General features: G+C 44.7%; 1 protein-coding gene across 1 annotated transcript; it reads left to right on the forward strand.

Annotated features, from left to right (window-relative positions):
* Window positions 1-9,124: 9,124 nt before the first annotated feature.
* LOC118479605 lies at window positions 9,125-10,311 on the forward strand. Its single transcript, XM_035974212.1, has 4 exons — window positions 9,125-9,196; window positions 9,427-9,633; window positions 9,722-9,886; window positions 9,955-10,311. The coding sequence occupies exons 1-4, from the start codon at window positions 9,125-9,127 to the stop codon at window positions 10,258-10,260; spliced, it is 750 nt and encodes a 249-aa protein (XP_035830105.1). The 3' UTR covers window positions 10,261-10,311.
* Window positions 10,312-18,430: the final 8,119 nt, after the last annotated feature.

Raw genomic sequence — 18,430 nt, forward strand, 5'->3', positions numbered from 1 at the left:
AGCTTGTGGCTGCTGATTATGGTTCAGCTAGATCAATTGCCAGATGGTCAAAACTCAATATAGTGGAGACCTACAAAAAGCTGGAAGAGCTTAGAGCCAAAGATCCCAATGTTCCTCAAAAGCAATCTATCCTACAACCACTGTTGGCATGCCTCAACAGACCTAAGCCTCCAAAAAGCTTCTCTCAACATCTGCTTTATCCGCAAATGCCTTAAAACAATTAAAAATGCAAATGTAGACTGATGAGGAAGATAAGCAGAGGTTTGAAGTATACAGAAAAGAGGCAATAAGGTGTCAGCTTGAGTTTCAAACTGATCATGCTGCTGATTTACTTGCTGCTAAACTCAAGGAAACTCTTAGTGTCACACCCCAACTGATGGCGGAATCATCAGGGCGCGGCACTGAGCGAAACATATTGTCCACTAGAATCCATAACAACTATTAATCATAATATATTAAAGGTTCATGTCCCATACCACAAACATATAAAATAAAAACAGTTATTACAGACGAGGTTCTCATAGACAAATATCCATTCCGACAACTCAGATTTTATTTAGGTTTGTTTCTAAGACTCCATCCTAGCTTGATTCTCATATAGCGGCAAAACATAAGCATCCTAAACACCTATCACATACGTTAAAATAGAGGTCAATACACATAGTGTAAAGGTGAGCATACAAATATAGTAGGATAATAGTATTCGAAATCGTTTACGCATAACCAGCATGTAACATGTAGCAAAGTGAAGGCTAGTAGGTTATCGACAATGAAATATGCACAAACGTGACTGTGAGTTGTAGAATGTGCAACACATATCCTCACTGGGACACGTGAAGTAAAGCCCTTAACAACCCCTGTCCACGATAGGTGCTGAGTCCAATAGTACTATCGTTGCTAAGGTGTCAGGCAACAATCAATGTGTAAACATAACATACAAGCATTCATCGAATAACACGTAACATGCAATAACAGTCAGCGTATAAATAGTGTTTGCGTTGTGTGTCGATTGTGATTTGGATAAGTAACGTATGTAACACTGAAGGGGTAAGGTCCCAAAAATCCCACAAAGATATGGGACCATACCACCAAACCGACCTTTCAACCTTTCTAACCTTGCGCGGCCGCGCGTTGGTCTTGCAGAAGGAAGAAAGAAACTAACAAGCGATAGTCGCGAGCCCAAAGGGAAAACTGAACCCTTGCGCCGCCTTCCATTTAACAAAGGGTCAAAAACCCTGAGACCAAAATGTCCACCCAAATATCCAGACTTGGATATTATTTTACCCAGACTGGGATCCGTCCAGCTGTGTGCACACTGTAAGGTGTCACACCAGATTACAGCAGTAATCTTCTAGAAGAAATACGATCGTGCACCACCCAGACGGTTATAACCGTCTGGACACGTGTCATCATCACAAACATTCCTGAAATCACAACGATAGCATGTGATTGAAGAATGATCTCCACTAAGATCACTTTCCACGTGGCAACTCCCTAGCCATAAGATCAAGTCACAATCTGTGTGCATCTATGTCAGATCAAAGTAACTTAACAAAGATTAAAGAGACTTAACGGGAGGAAAATTAACCGCTACGGCGTTGGCATCTTCCGTTATCTTTTCAATAACAGATTTTCCCTCCCAAACTATCGGTTATAAATAGGAGAATTCTTCAGGTAAAGATTCAGATCCAATTTCACTACTCAAATACCTTTATCTTCTCCATTCAAATACTTATTCTCACACCGGAGTCGGGTCAAGGAGAGAACCCTCTTCTCCCCTTGACGAGGCTAACGGTGCTTTGTTTTGCAGAATCATCGGAGAAGGAGCTCGATTATCTCCTTTCTTCAAGTTCCAGACAGGAGCATGAGGGTCAGCAGCATCCTTCTCCGAATAGCTCCGATAATAATAATCTCCCAAAGTTTCCTCTGGACGGATAGGAGATTGCTTACTAACATCGGCTGATGAGTCTTGTTCTACTGTTGTCTTCTCAATATGCTCCGGTGTAGTATCTGAAGGAGCAGGACTAGGAATTTTTTCGGTTGACCCTCTCCCTTGATCTTGAGTAACTACCTCAGGAGCCGAAGGATTATCCGTATCATCCGTCTTACCTAGGCCCGCATCAGCAGACCTCTAAATTTCAACAGGCTTCTCCGCATCGTCATCAGCGCCTTCTGCAGCGTCCGATTGAACAGTTGCAGAAGCGTGCGGAGGAGTAGGAGGAAGTTCTTCATGCACCACGGCTTGAACATTGGTGGGAGCTGGAGCAACAGGAATTACTGTAAAAGTAAAAATCCATAAAAATTTAACCCATAAAAAGGAAACAAGAGAAGATGCTGCTTACCAGGAACAGATTCCGTAACAAGAGCATCAAGATTCCCCCTTCGAGTAATCTTCTTTCTTTGAATCTTCTTAGGAGGCTGATCCTCCGCGTTCGTATCAGTTCGTTTTCTCTTGCTTGCTCCTCTCTGCACCAAATGCTCAGGACTAGATTCCAAGTCAATTGGATCATCTGGGTTGGATGGAGGAATGTCAGAGGAATCTTTCGGCTCTGGTTTCGGTCGCCGAATAGTAATTGCAGGCGTAAGACCCTCCAAAGTATCAGAAACCATCACATAATCACACTTGTCAGAAGAATGGCGCATACCTTTCTTCTCAACATTTTTAACTTTGAAAGATTGAGTCTTTCCCGCATCACCTTTCTTGGGCGCAACATTACTAGCCGTAGCGCGCCTTTTCCTCTCAGGGCCTACGCCCAAATTTGACAACTCACCTACAAAGCGCAAAGAACAATTAAGGCACGAGTAAAAAGATTAGACGGACAACACACACAATCTTACCTGCGCCAGCGGCAGGAGGATCAGACAAATCCGCGTCCCGCGGAAGAGAAAAATTCCTTGCAATACGATCATACCAAAATTCTTCATCAGGATTTTTCTTAATGGTACCCATTCTCCCCCTTCTCTTTTGTAGGCAACAACATACAGTGAAACAACTGCAAGAAAAAACAGACAGGCTCAAAAAAAAAAAGAACTTAAACCGTACCATGGCCCCCCTCTGTGTATACAGGCTTGTCGTCCCGATCCATCTTCCAGTTTAAACTCATCCCAGCTCCGATAAGGCTTTCTCTGGTAAAGCAATATTAGGTACCTCCTTCAGATCCTGGTACCAAGTTTCATCAGAAGGGGTCCGGAGTGTTTCAATAGGAACATCCTCTTTTCCCCTCAACACCATCCTCACCGGAATCACTCCGGCCTTAATAAAGAAAAATTTCTGTTTCCAATCATGGAAGGATTTCGGAGGATTGAGCAAAATCTTCTTTGCAGTAGCCCTCTGAACAGAAGAGTAAAACCCCTGGGTACAGTGCATTTGGTGAAAAACCCTAAATCGAGGAACGGTCGGCTCAATATTCATAGTCCGACACACGAACTCAAAATGTCGAACCCTGACCATACCAATAGGATGCAGTTGAGAAAGATGAATATTATAAAATGTAAGGATGTCAAGAAGAAACGTCGTTGCAGGCAAACGAAAGTTGCCATCACAGAAGAAATCCCAGAAAAGAGTGATGTACCCAGACAGAGCATCTGCCGCTGTCTGCCCTTCTTCAGGGTACAGAGCACCCCAACTTTCCGGAAACTTAAGATTTCGCATCAAACCGTCAAAAGACCCCCTCGGCCACTTCAATGGTGGAAGTTCAGTAGACATCTCTTTAGCAAGACCTTCTTGATTTTCTCCGGTCGACATAAAAAGAGGAATGATGGATTTCTCAAGAAAAGAAAGGTAGGGGAAAAAGTTTCAACAGAACAATGATGGCACTAGGAGGTTACCCAAACGTTATATAAATAAGCATCGGGAACCGTCACAGCAATTTTCTCGGATATCACAGTCCTTCAAAAGAGCAGGAAAAGTACACACGCGTTTGCACACGCGCGTGAAAGGCACGAATAGCAGCATATACCTGACAATGTCAGCTTGACTTACAGTCCTAGCTGTACCATCATATAAAGACAAAAGATTTCCAAAATCCCCAAAATAAAATAGAGTCTTCTCATAGAAGATTTCTCATTTTTTCGCGCTCAAAAACCATCTCTCTCCTAAGTCCAGTGCTCCACTTATTTGCATAAGTACAACACTAGACTGGGGGGACTTGAAGGGGTAAGGTCCCAAAAATCCCACAAAGATATGGGACCATACCACCAAACCGACCTTTCAACCTTTCTAACCTTGCGCGGCCGCGCATTGGTCTTGCAGAAGGAAGAAAGAAACTAACAAGCGATAGTCGCGCGCCCAAAGGGAAAACTGAACCCTTGCGCCGCCTTCCATTTAACAAAGGGTCAAAAACCCTGAGACCAAAATGTCCACCCAAATATCCAGACTTGGATATTATTTTACCCAGACTGGGATCCGTCCAGCTGTGTGCACACTGTAAGGTGTCACACCAGATTACAGCAGTAATCTTCTAGAAGAAATACGATCGTGCACCACCCAGACGGTTATAACCGTCTGGACACGTGTCATCATCACAAACATTCCTGAAATCACAACGATAGCATGTGATTGAAGAATGATCTCCACTAAGATCACTTTCCACGTGGCAACTCCCTAGCCATAAGATCAAGTCACAATCCGTGGCAACTCCCTGGTTTGGGGTTTGTATTTATAGCCGAGGAGTGAAGGAGGAGGTGGATGGATAGATTGACGGCATGCTGCACCTTTGCAGGTGTGTCAGGCATGTCGGCTGTGGAGGTGACGCCACGTCAGTCTGTCGCTTACGTAGACCTGACAGGCGGCTGCCATTGGTGCTACTTGCTCTGTGGTGTCAGTCCCACTTGCTGAGTGTACAGGATGCGGTGCGGGCCGCATCGCTGTTTGCGGTAACTGTAGACGTTCCGGCTTCTCACTCTTTGATCAAGAAATACGCGAGATGTGGTGCCAAGCCGCATCGTCGTCCGTGGTGACTGTTGCTGTTATCCAGCTCCCTTGTATTGATAGAAGTGTTCACTGAATGCGGTGCTAGGCCGCATCGCTGTGGACGCTTCCGTTTTCATACACCAGATGCGGTGCCATGCCGCATCACTATACCATTCTCATATTCCAGGTAAGTCCTCCTCCATCATTGGGCAGATTGGATTCAACCACTGTGTCGGCGCGTTCCCACACGGACACAGGTAGGTTGTTAGCTAGTGGGGGTTTTGATAAGGGTAATGGTCACTCGCGGTCGATGCTGACGCGAGATCTGGGACCATACCCCTTCAAGTCCTCCCAGTCTAGTGTTGCTGCCATATGCAAGTTGCATGTGGGAGGAGTACTGGACTATGGTGTCTAGAAGGTAGTTTGGAGTCTGGAGAAGATCCTAGGCCATGTAGATGGTCTTTGCTCTTTGTAAATCAAGCTGGAGATCTGGAAAGGTCATGTGATGCCTCTTCCGTACCGGTGAGAATGTGTCGTCTGATGCGAAATTCTCAGCCTCGGGTTGGGTGCCACCTGTTGGTGTGTCGAACCAACCTTGAGACCTTGCTAGGGGTGTGCACAAACTTCGAACCAACCTCTGAGATGGTGGTTGAAGATGTGCACAAACTTCGAACCAACCTTTGAGGTGGTGAATGAAGAAGAAAGTGGTCTTCAGTAGTGATTAGACATGTAATGATGATCCCTTTTGTGAGGTGTTAATGTTCTTCCAATTAGCTCTCAAGTAACCGCACGTCCTTTGCGGTTACCTCGTTGCTTGACATTGTTGGCCACGGTTGGGTGAACAATGTTGGATACTTGCGTCATTGTTGGCCATGTTTGGTCGAACAATGTGAATCTGGATAATGGTCAAATAAACATGGTCATAGGCATGGTAATGCCCACCATTGTTTATTCTATCCGTCTCACAAGTGGGGCAGCAAAGTCATAAGCAGACTTGTTACCGCTGTTTGCCCGCTTGTTGTTCGACGAGATCTCTTATGATCATTGGGGATCTCGTCCGCATCTCTTCTTTAGCCACTTTCCTTCATGCTCCAATACCGAGGAGTTTTCCTTGAAGTAGCTTCGTTCATCTATGTGATGACTTAGTTGTGGCTCTTCCGTAGCAACCATTTGCGGAGCTATGGGTGTGTCCGCAGCGACTCATGAGTGTCTACGGTTTTGTCACCTCATACTCGCTTGAACCGAGTGTGTTGCTCGGATGTGGCTCTTGAAGGATCAGGAGTCAGGGTTGCTGATGTGCGTGCACGTACATTCCCCTCCTTTTTGTTGAAGAAGTTGTTTATGCACCCTCTGTGGTTGTGAACCGGACAGGAGGGATTTGAAGCTTTAAGAGAATGAAGGCAATGCGGTTTACCTGTTTCTGAGATGCGGTTCAGTACAAAGAACAACGTTGGTTCTGAGTATCTGACACACCTGTACGGGCTCATGTGTGTCAGTTCCGCATATTCCACGTGTGCTCGTGCGTATGTGCGGACATGTTTATACCCCCTTAACCATGGAAGGATATAATTTTTAGCTATTTTGAAGGGTATGTAAAAAAAACGACATGCGGTATGGGTTATGGTGCGGTATACCAGAGAAACCGCATGCCGCTTGTGTTTAGATAATGTTGTCGCTTTTTGTTGTATACGTGGCTGAGCGCACGTGTGAGTTGGTGGAAGTTGGTGAGATTTTCTGGCATGTGCTGAAATGAAAGGATATTTGCACTGCCCGAGGTCATTAAATGCACTGTAGCAGGAATGTAAGCGTCTCCTATGTCAGGCGCGTGTGCGGCCACGTGCGCGTGTTAACCGTCAGCGGAAGCGTCGCTTGACACGTGGTGCCGCATAATTCGCTCTTTTTGAACGTGATGATTCAGTTTCCATGCTGCATTAATTGCGATCAGTATATAAGGGGAAACCGTTCGTGGTTTCCCCTCACTTGTTCAAAATTTCAAAAATTCCGGTGATAGAAAAAAGATTCCTCTGTCTTCTCCGATAAGGTTTTCTGAAATTCCGGTGAGGTGGTTTGAGTTTTAGTCCTCATTTTTCTTTTCTTCATCTTGATGGCTGAACCCTCAAGTCCACAAAATGTGAGGGTGAAAACCCTGAGAAACGGCCGCTGGCGGCGACCGATGAAGATGAAGAGGATGATGGTGGAGCAGTCGGTGGTGGTTTACCGGTGTTGAAGTGGTCAAAAGGTTATTTTGACAACCTGATGACCAACATACAAATGCCCAAAGAGTATGGGGCTATCTACCCCTAAGAGGGAGACACCGGTGCCGATGCTCCGGCGGGATATATTACCCTGTGGGCAAAGTTTTTTTATGATGGCAACCTCCGACTGCCGTTAACGGTGTTTGTTGCCGAAATTCTGGAGTTTTATCAGATACACATCTCCCAACTGAGTCCGTTTGTGATGTTTACGATTAGAAATTTTGAGTACACCTTCCGTGCTCATGGTTTAGAGGTGTCTGTTGAAAACTTCCGGCGGTTCTACCACTTGACGGTGAACACCGGGTTTTTTTCGTTTAATCAACGACACGGAAGTAAGAAGCTGATGACCCCTCCCAAGGGTGTCACAAAGTGGAAGACGAAGTTTTTCTACATTAGGGCTGCTGCAGTAGCCGCAAAGATGACTTTGCGGAATGTGAATGCGGACCTCCCTGTGGAGGATATTGCTGTAGCTACCGACAAGACAGTTGATTGGTTTCCAAGGCTGAAACCTATTAAACTCAAAAGGCTGGACAATAACCAGTTGTGGGTGCTGCGTATGATGCTGACCAGGCCTGATAGGAGGGAGAGGCCTGTTTTGCGGGAAAAGAGTGGTGGTAAGCATGTTCATTCTTTTGTGCTTTTCCTGCTTCCTTATACTCATGAATTTTCATGTGTTTTCACAGAGAATGCGGTCGGTTTGTGGAGGATTTTTGATCCAACCTTTGAAGGCAAGGTTGAGTTGCTTCAGTGCGGGGAACGTGAAGGCTTCAACCTGAAGATTGTTGGAAACTTCCGCGTTTCCGACTGCGCGGCGCTGAAGGCACCACTGCCGCAAGGCAAATTATAATCGAAGACTTTTTTATGTCAAGTATACCATTGTAATTTGCTTGCTTGTTTATGTGTAGGTGATCTTGGGGTTCTGGGGAAGTTTGAGGTGAAAACTGTCCCTAAGAAGCATGCAGAGAAAAAGCATGCACAGAAAACCGCGCGGGGGCGCGGTAAAAAAATCCTAAGGGTTCTGTCGCCCCTCCTTTAGTGTCCCAAGCCGCAGGTACCTATCGTTATTGTTACCGCAGATATACCGATTACGTGGAAGTATCTGATACCCTTGAGGGTTTGGGTGTTACAGGTGGTGGTGCGGCTGTAGGTGGGACTGCTGCGGGTTCCACCCTTGCTGGTGAGAAGAGGAAACTGGAGCAGACAGCTGCTGGTGCTGGTGGAATGAAACGTCGGAAGCTGCAGGCTAAGAGGGCTGGTCTGACACAAAAGAAGTATGCGGTTGCTGCTGGTAAGTGTAACTTTTTGCAAGTGTTTTGTATGCACACTTGTTTTCTGATAGTTTTTGTTTTATCTGTTTTGCAGAACCGCAAGATAAAGACTTTTCTATTTTTGATAATACTCCATCTCCCCCGCATACCACGGCTACGGATGCGGGTGTTACGAAGAAAACTGCGGCACATTTTGCCAAGGTGGTGCCCGATCCGACCGTGCGGGCGGAAGAGACTGTGTAGAAGGTTGCGACTCAGATATTTGATACCGTTGATTCTTCTAACAACTTGATCTCTCCAAATGATGCTGATAATTTGGATCTACGGTTTTCTGATGCTGGGAAGCAAAAATCTTGGGCTGAGCCGCAGAAGTCTCCTGCTGGTGAGAAGGTTACTGGTTCTTCTTCTGGTGGTGCGAGTTATGATGGGCCTCCGATTCAGCCTGGGGAGTCTGAATTGGAGTATTATTACCGCACTTACACACAGGATCGAAGTACAAGTTATCACCGACCCCCTGGACTGTTATGCAGGGGGATGATATTTCCAACGATCCTTCCGCTTGTAGGGAAATTTTGGGTGGTCTGGGCACCCCGTTTGAGGTTGATCTCGCTCGTGCCGCATCCCATGAACTTCGCATCAACCAACTTTCCACCATGCTTGTGGGAAGTTCCATAGTGGCGAACGCCATTATGGAGGACTATAAGTTGTTGAGTCGGAGGGAGGAAGAAGCTGCACAGATGCGGGCTGAGGCGGAGAAGTTGGTTAGAGCTGCTCGGGCAGGTGCGGAGCAGCTTGAAAAAGATAAGGCTGCTTTTGAGAAGCATAAGTAGACTGAGGAGTGGGCTGCCACCGCCGAGCTTAAACAGGTGCGTACTCTTGACAAGTTACTTTCTGAGGAGCGTAAGAATTGGAAAAAACACTTTCCAATGAGCGCAAGACATGGAAAGAATCTTGGGCTAAACAGAATGAAAATCTGTTTCGTGCTCACCAGGAGTTGGCCAATCTGAAGGCAGCAAATGCTGCTTTGACCAAAGAGAAGGCTGCGGCCGAGGCGGCTGCAGGCAGGGTTAAGGAGGATGAGGCCTGTAACGCGAAGGCTCTTGAAGAGGCCAAGAAGGCGGGGGCTCGTTTTGCCAATGCCCTTAATGAAGCGAATGCTGACCGCACTCGCTTAAACCAGACCGTTGTGAGCCTCCAGGTATGGTTTGCTTTTCCTGTTTTATTCTTCCTTCTGCCTTTCGAGAATGTTTACTAATTTTGTGCAAACTACTTCTTGCTTTTGAAAGGCTGAGGTTCAGACTCGTGAGGCCAAGCTTGCAGACATTACTGCCCGCGTGACTGTAGCGGAAGAGCGGGCTAACGAGGTTGTCGAGGCCAGGGACGCCCTAACCTCGTCGTTTAACCAGCTTGAGGCTGACCGTGAGTGGATGCGGAGTCACGGTATTGCACATGTAAGTATCTCGTGCCTTTGTATTTACTTGGATTAGCACGTGATGATCTTATTGTTCTTTTGTTGCAGATTGTTAAAGCTATTATGGACGCGCCTGAGACCACAATTGGTATAGACTTGATTAAGCAGCGTGCCCGTGATGCTGGTTTTAAAGCTGGTTATAACCGTTGTATCGGCCATATAAACGTTTTGTCTCAAGGCGGTTACACTAATGAACGATCCGGGTTTCGTGATGTGGACACCGAAGCGCTTCTTGAGGCGGCCGTTGCATCATTTTATGACATGTCTTTCTCTTCTGTTGAGAAGCTTGATGAATGCTTAGATGCAGTGGACTATGTAGACCGGTTGCGGATGCTATATACCGACGCGGAATAGGAAAATACTGCTGATGGCGGCCAAGATGGCGCGGGTACCAGTGGTATAAAATAGGACTTAGGTTGGCCTGCGTGCCCTTTTTTACTTTTTGTATATGTTGGAACTTTATGTAAATCCATTGTGCACCGCGTGGGTGCCTGAATTTTTTGAATATAAAGTTTAACTGTTGCTCAATTTATACAAGTGTTTTTACTTCTTGCATGTTTGAACGTGTGTATGCGGGACTCTACCCATTGTGAATGGGGTTGAGTATACTCTATATCTTTGTCGTATGAGTATGCGTCAATTCCATTGTTTGCCTTGTTAGGGTTTAGGAATTGTGTAAGTTTTGTAAAAACTTGTGTATCCGGAAGTCTACCCATTGTGAATGGGGTTGAGTATACTCGATACCTTTGTCGTATGAGTATGAGTAAATTCCATCGTTTGCCCTGTTAGGGTTTAGTAATTGTGTAAGTTTTGTAAAAACTTGTGTATCCGGAACTCTACCCATTGTGAATGGGGTTGAGTATACTCGATACCTTTGTCGTATGAGTATGAGTCAATTCCATCGTTTGCCCTGTTAGGGTTTAGGAATTGTGTAGGTTTTGTAAAAACTTGTGTACCCGGTCGGGTAGATACTTAATATTTTTCCTTTGCCGGCTTATTACAATATTTGTGTGTGGTTAGCACTTTGTGTGGGTATCGCGAATGAAGACTTTGCCAATCTGTTTTTGCGGATACCGCAAAGTGGAACACGCATTTGTAATAGCAGTAACAAACAATATTGCATTGAATTGCTCGTTTATTTATTTGCAAATGGCCTGCGGCCCGATAGGTTACATGGAAATGTAAAAATAAACATGGCTTACATGTAGCAGCGTCTAAGCTGTTGTGCATTCCATGTGCGTGCGATAGTTTCGCCTTCTAACGTTTGTAGTTTATACGCGCCTTTGCCCAAACCTCTTTGATGAGGTAGGATCCTTCCCATTTGGGAGCAAGTTTTCCTGGGCGCTCAGCGTTAGATGCTTCGTTATCGCGAATGACGTAGTCTCCCGGGTTAAATGTACAAACCCGCACGCGTGAATTATAGTATTTTTCAAGCTTGGTTTTGTACTTGGCCTCATTGATGGCAGCGTTTTCGCGCCGTTCTTCTAGGAGGTCTAAGTCGAGTCTGCGTGCTTCGTCGTTGGCTATTCTGTTGATAGCCAACATTCGAGGTGAAGGAAGCCCTACTTCCGCGGGGATTACTGCTTCTGAGCCATAGACCAGGCTGAAGGGTGTTTCCCCGTTGCTTGTTTTTGGGCTTGTTCGTGAGCCCATAAGATGCTTGGGAGTTCATCGACCCAGCCACGCCTGGCTGTTCCTAACCTTACTTTGATGCCTTCGACTAAACTTTTGTTGATACTCTCAACTTGTCAATTCACTTGTGGGTGTGCCACGGGGGAGAATATGTGTTCAATATGTAGTTCTTCTAGCTATTTTTGAAATTCGTCGGCGACAAAGTTGGTGCCGTTATCGGTAACGATGCACATTGGTAGGCCGAAACGGCAGATGATGTGTTCCCAAATGAATTTCCTCGTTATCATAGCAGTGGTTGAGGCAAGAGGTTTTGCCTCTACCCATTTTGTGAAATAATCGACAGCTACTATGATAAATTTGACTGCGCCTGGTGCGTTTAGGAATGGTCTGACCACGTCAATTGCCCATTTCTGAAAGGGCCATGCGGTGGAGACCGGAATCAAGTTGTTCTTGGGGCGCAAGGTTTTGGGGGCATGCCGTTGGCAATTAATACACTTGCGCAATTCTTTGACGGCATACAGGTGCATTCCGAGCCAGTAATACCAGCATTCATGATTTTAGCCACTACCATACGTGGTCCTGCGTGTATGCCGCACATTCACTCGTGTATCTCTCTGATGAGGTATGTGGCATCTTGGGGGTCGACGCAGCGTAGGAGTGGGCACAGGTATGATTTACGGTATAGGATACCGTCTCCCATTTGATAATGGCACGCTTTGTATTGCAACTTGCGTGCCTCTGACTTGCTTTCGGGAGTCACACCTGATTGCAAGTATGCAATGATTGGTGTCATCCAGAATGTTGTACCGTATTGGATGACATTGACTTGGCGTAGGGGTACTGAGGGATTCTGCAGAATTTCAATGCGTATCTCCTTTGCCAAGTGTTGGAAGCTGGTGGACGCGAGTTTTGACAGTGCGTCTGCGGATTTGTTTTCACTTCTGTTGATATGGCGGATATTGAAGGAAGTGAATTTTGATTTTAGTTGCAAGGCTTGTTCGAGGTAGAGGATCATGGTATCTCCTTTTGCGGTATAGCCAATAGAGCCTCATACTCTGCCTCGTTATTTGTGCTTTTGAAATCAAGGCGGATTGCATAGGTAAGCCCCTGGCCGTCGGGGCTGACGAGTCGCAGACCTGCGCCCGTACCTTATTCGTTGGACGCACCATCGGTAAAAAGTGCCCATATTTCTGAAGAAGGTGGCGGTGGTGCAGGGTTTTGTTCTTCTTCGCATTCTTGGATGCGATTTACCGGTAACTCGGCGACGAAATCTGCCAGGACCTGGCCTTTGATTGCGCGGCGCGGCTTGTAGTTTAGCGTGAGTGCACCCAACTCAATTGCCCATTTTGCTAACCTAGCCTTTGATTGCGGGGCGCGGCTTGTAGTTTAGCGTGAGGGCCGATCCTGTAGTTGGTTAACACCGTTATGACGTGATTTGCGAAGTAGTGTCGCAACCGTCTTGATGCGTGTACTAGTGCTAGTACCAACTTTTCCATTATTGAATATCTTGTTTCTGGGTCGTTGAGTATCTTGCTGACGTAGTAGATGGGTGTTTGAACTCCCTCCCGCTCCACTATTAGTACCGCACCCACCGCATTGTCTGCGGCGGATAGGTATAATATAAGTGGTTCGTCTTTGTGTGGCGCGGTTAGGGTTGGGAGTTGTATCAAACACTCCTTCATTTCCCGGAAGGCATCTTCAGCCTCTGCGGTCCATTGGAATTGTTCTTTCTTAAGACAGTCCCGTAGGGTCTTGATGAAAGGATAAGATTTAGCTGCATGGTTGGCTAAGAATCTATTTAGTGCGGCTAGCCTGCCGGCAAGTCGTTGCATCTCTTTCATCATTGAAGGTGATGGCATGCGGTCGATTGCCTGAACTTTTTTCGGGTTTACCTTGAATCCATCTTTGGTTACGATGAATCCAAGGAATTTGCCTTTTTCCATTCCAAACGAGCATTTCCCTGGATTGAGCTTCATATTGACGCTTCGCGGAGTTTGGAATGTTCTTTCGATATCAGCGAGCATGGTATCTTCTTCCATGCTCATGACGACCAGGTCGTCCATGTAGATTTCTGACGACCACTTTTGCTGATGACGACCACTTTTGCTGATTTGCTCGCGTAAAGTGTCGTTTATCAGTTTTTGATAGGTTGCGCAACCCGAACGGCATTTTTGTATAGCAGTAATTTCCGGTAGGGGTGCGGAAAGCCGTTTTGTCTTCGTCCTCGATTGCCATCTGCACCTGGTGGTAGCCTTTGTGACAATCGAGGAAGCACTTCCATCGAAATGGTGCGAGGTTATCGACCTTTTCGTCGATTTCTGGAAGTGCGTAACAATCCTTGGGACAGGCTTTGTTGAGGTCTTTGTAATCGACACACATGCGCCAGCCCACGGATGGTTTTTCTACCATGACCGGGTTGGACAACCAAGTCTGGTACTTCACTTCCCGCAGGATGCCTGCGGAGAGCAGTTCTTCGACCTGCTCACGCATCGCCTGGTTTTTTGCGGATCCAAGGTGGCGTTGGCCTTGGATCACCGCCTTGATACCTAGTAAGGTATTTAAAAAATGTTGCGCAATGTCACGTGGGACCCCGGTCATGTCTGCGGGTGCCTACGCAAAAATATCTTGGTTTCTGAAGAGCAGCTGCTTTAGGTGCGCTCTGGTGTTGGGGGACAAGGTGTGGCCCAACGTGACCTTTTGTTCTGAATATTTTGCATTGAGAACCCATTTTTCTGGTTGGTCGTTGAGGGTCGGCCTTGCTATCTTGGTCGGATGCAGTTCGTCCGACGTCATAACTTCCCTGCGTGCATAGATTATCGCGACTCCTGTTTCGGTTGGGAAACCGATTGCAGAATGGGGTACGGACGTAATCATGTTGAAATCACCTTGGGATTCTCTCCAAAGTAGCATGTCATATTTGGAAGTATGAGGAAAAACCATGAAGTTTACCTCTTCTGTTCGTGTGTGCCTTCCGCTGGTGAGGCGCACAGGAAACGTAATTTGGCTAAGGGGAAAGTCAGTTTCCCCTGCGAACCCGGCCAACGGGTAATCCACTGCTTGCAACCGATCTTTATCTTCCTGGTCGAACTGGTTGAAGCGCTGCTCGTATATGATATCAGAAGTACTGCCCGAGTCGATGAATAATCGCTCAGTGCAGTAATGAGCTAGTTGGCCGGTGATAACGACGGCGCGCCTGACATGCCTAATCTCCTCGGACTTTTGGGAAGATATGACGTCCGGAATCATCTTGGCTTCTTCTGCAGTCAGCACAAATGCTCTAGCATTTTTAGTAGTCTTGTTGTTCATGGCTAGAACTAATTTCGGACAATTCGGCTTGATATGACCTTTTTCTCCACAGTTGAAGCACATTCCATTATTAGGTTTCTTCCTACAGTCTTCCTCCTTGTGTCCTGGTATCTTGCAGTCATTGCAGTAGGTGGAGCATCTTCCTGAATGCTTCTTCTTGCAGGCCTTGTAGTAAGGTGCAGAGGTAGAACCTACATTTTTCCCATGGTTAGAATTACCGTAGCGGAATTCCTGGGTAAGCTTTTGAGCTCGGTTTCTCCTCTGGTCTTCCTCTCGCATACGAACTAATTCATCAGTCAAGATATTTGCTAGTTCTACAGCTTCCTCTATGGTTTGGGGTCTAGCTGCCTTGACTACATGCCTAATCTCCTCGATTAATCCCCAGATATAACGGGAGATCAATACTGGTTCTGGTGATGCAAGGGTTGGCACCATTCTAGCATATTCAAAGAAAGTAGTAGTGTAACCCTTGCTATCCACTCCAGTTATCCTAATGTTTAGGAACTTATTTGCTATCTGTTCTTTTTCATTGGGAGGGCAGAAATTTCGTTCTATCATATTCTTAAATTACCCCCATTCCATGTTGTAAACCCTGTCACTTCCCCTAGGCTGGAGGATAGTGTTCCACCATTCTAAGGCTGAGTTCTTAAACAGATTGGAAGCAAACATTATCTTATCCTCTTCCGCACACTTGCTTATTTTTAAGACTGCCTCAGTCTTTTCTATCCAGCGTAGAGTTGCAATGGGTCCTTCATTGCCCGAGAAATCTATTGGTTTACAGGACCAGAATTCTTTGTAAGAACAACCATAAGACATGGTTCTTCTTCTTTTGGGAATGGGCACTTGAAGTGCTGGTCCATTGTTTACGCTGTGATCTGGTTCAGTTGGTCGCTTACTGCCATTGTTACTTTTATTATCAGCTTCCTTAACAGTTTGAATAATAAATGGCATTGCGTCTATAATTCCTTGTGCCACTATGTGTTGAATGGCACTATTATCCACTTGGTTTCCATTATCATTGTTGTTCGGGTTATCATTGTTATTCTGGTTTTCATTGTTCTGGTCTTCCTGATTCACTTCGTTGTCCATCTGAGTTTTAAACATTTGCCAATTATTAATATCACAAGATAACATTTAATGCAACAATCACACAACACGCATATTGATCAAAAACGTCGAACATTGCGACTTACTCTTTCTTATATATAGTATGCATCTAATACAAACTGATACTGGAATTTAAAATTACAATACTACTATGCATCCATAGCTATCGTCTAGATATATATATATATATATATATATATATATATATATATATATATAGGGGGAGGTTCAAATGAAAACCACTAGTTATTGTGAAAACTCGAAAACTAATTAAAAAAAGCCAAAAAAACATACAATTTTTTTTTTGCAAACCAAATTTCGCAGGTTTTTTTATATAAAAAAAATTTTCAAAAAAAAAAATATATTTTTGTGTAGTGCACATGTGTAATACTACACATGTGTATGTGTACTACACATGTGTATTATTACACATGTGCACTACACAAAAAAAAAAAATTTTTTGAAAAAAGTTTTTTTTTATATATAAAAACCAGCGATTTTTATAAAAAAAAATTGAAAAAAAAACTTTGTGTGTTTTTTATGCTTTTTTTAATTAGTTTTCGAGTTTTCACAATAAAAGTGGTTTTCATTTGAACCATCCCCTATATATATATATATAGGGAGCCGCTAAAATAGAAACCACCTCCAGTTATAAGAACCGCGAGAACCACTCTCAACCAATCAGGAAAAGGGGTAATTTGGTCATTTACTCTTACATGTCTAATCTATTCTCCCTCTCTATTTATTATCACTGACATTTATCATTTTAATCTATTCTCTCTCATCTCACATTACTCTCTCCTCTCTCTGATCTCCATTCAAGATCTTTGTGTTAAGTGGGTGGTTTTGGCCGATGACACCCCCTGTTTCTCCGATGATGATGGTGTTTCCCTACGACAACCACCAGCCAAACACTCCGATGATGATGGTGTTTGCCGGCGATCACCCCTGTTTGTCGGCTACCCCTAAACATCACATCTCACATTACTCTCTCCTCTCTGATCTCCATTCAAGATCTTGTGTTAAGTGGGTGGTTTTGGCCGATGACACCCCCCTGTTCTCCGATGACACCCCCTGTTCTCCGATGGTGGTTTTGGGGGTTTGAGTTTTGGGGGTTTGATTTTGGGGGTAATTAAAGGCGGCCAGATGTGTCACCAGACCATGTATGTGTCACCACTAGAGAGTCAGAGAGAGAAAGAGGACGGAGGCGGGCCGGCGGCAGCGCCGCCGTGAGCGGCGGAGGCCCTGGTCTCCTCCCGATGAGTTGATGTTCTGGTCGAGCTTGGGGGGTTTTTGCTGATGCTTTTGAATGTGATCTAGCATCCATTTTTTATGGGTTTAGGTGATTTTTCTGATGATTCTTGGTTCGATGGTATTTTTTGGTATATGTTCTTTGATTTTTGGTATATGTTCTTGATTCTTGGGGGGTTTGACTTTCTGGGTTTGATTCTGTTGAATCTGGGTTTAATTGTTGTTCATGTTGAATCTGGGTTTGAAATGATGTTATTGGGACCTTTTTTGATGCTGTTGAATCTGGGTTTGAATGATATTCTGTGATTCTTGGTCTGTGTTCATGATTTTTTCTAGGTTTAGTTGAATCTGGGACCTTTCTGTGTTCATGATTTTTTCTGTGTTCATGTTGAATCTGGGACCTTTTCTGTGTTCATGTTGAATCTGGGTCCTTTCTGGGTTTAGTTCGTCTGTGTTCATATTTTTTTCTGTGTTCATGTTGAATCTGGGTTTTGGTTGAGAATCTTTTGTTCATGTTGAATCTGGGACCTTTCTGTGTTCATGTTGAATATGGGTTTAGTTGAGAATCTGTGGGTTTTAATACGATCGTTGGGGTGGCGATGATGTAAAAAAAAAGCGTAGATTTTGATGACGATGGCGCGGCAAGGACGGCGGAGGGTAGGGTTTTTGATCCTGCAACCCCACTTTTGCAGCCTCTTGATTATCGGATAATCTGAGCCAAACCCTTTTTTTTCGAGATACACTTTTGTTTTTTTGTTGTTGTTGGTTTTTTATATTCTTTCCCCCGTCGATGACGATAAAAATCTATCCGAGACACCTACCGACTTTGCGATTTTATGGGTGCGTTCGTCTTTGCGTAAACAAGTTTTCGTGTAAAAAAGTTTTTGTGAAAAAAAAGTTCAACTGTAACGTAAAACGTAAAAATTTTAACGTAAAACTTAAAAAAGTAAAACGTAAAAAAGTTTAACGTAAAACTTAAAACTTAAAAAGTTTTACATAAAACGTAAAATTTAAAAACATAAAAAGTTTAACGTAAAACTTAAAATGTTTTACGTAAAGCGCAAAACGTAAAACGTAAAACCGAAAAAACGTTAACGTAAAAAACCCGGGGCGTAAAACGTAAAAAACCGACACGTAAAACGTAAAAAACCGACACGTAAAACGTAAAAAACCGACGCGTAAAACGTAAAAAAACGGGGCGTAAAACGTAAAAAAACCGACACGTAAA

The sequence above is a fragment of the Helianthus annuus genome, chromosome 6 (assembly GCF_002127325.2).
Source record: "Helianthus annuus cultivar XRQ/B chromosome 6, HanXRQr2.0-SUNRISE, whole genome shotgun sequence".
Lineage (NCBI taxonomy): Eukaryota > Viridiplantae > Streptophyta > Magnoliopsida > Asterales > Asteraceae > Helianthus > Helianthus annuus.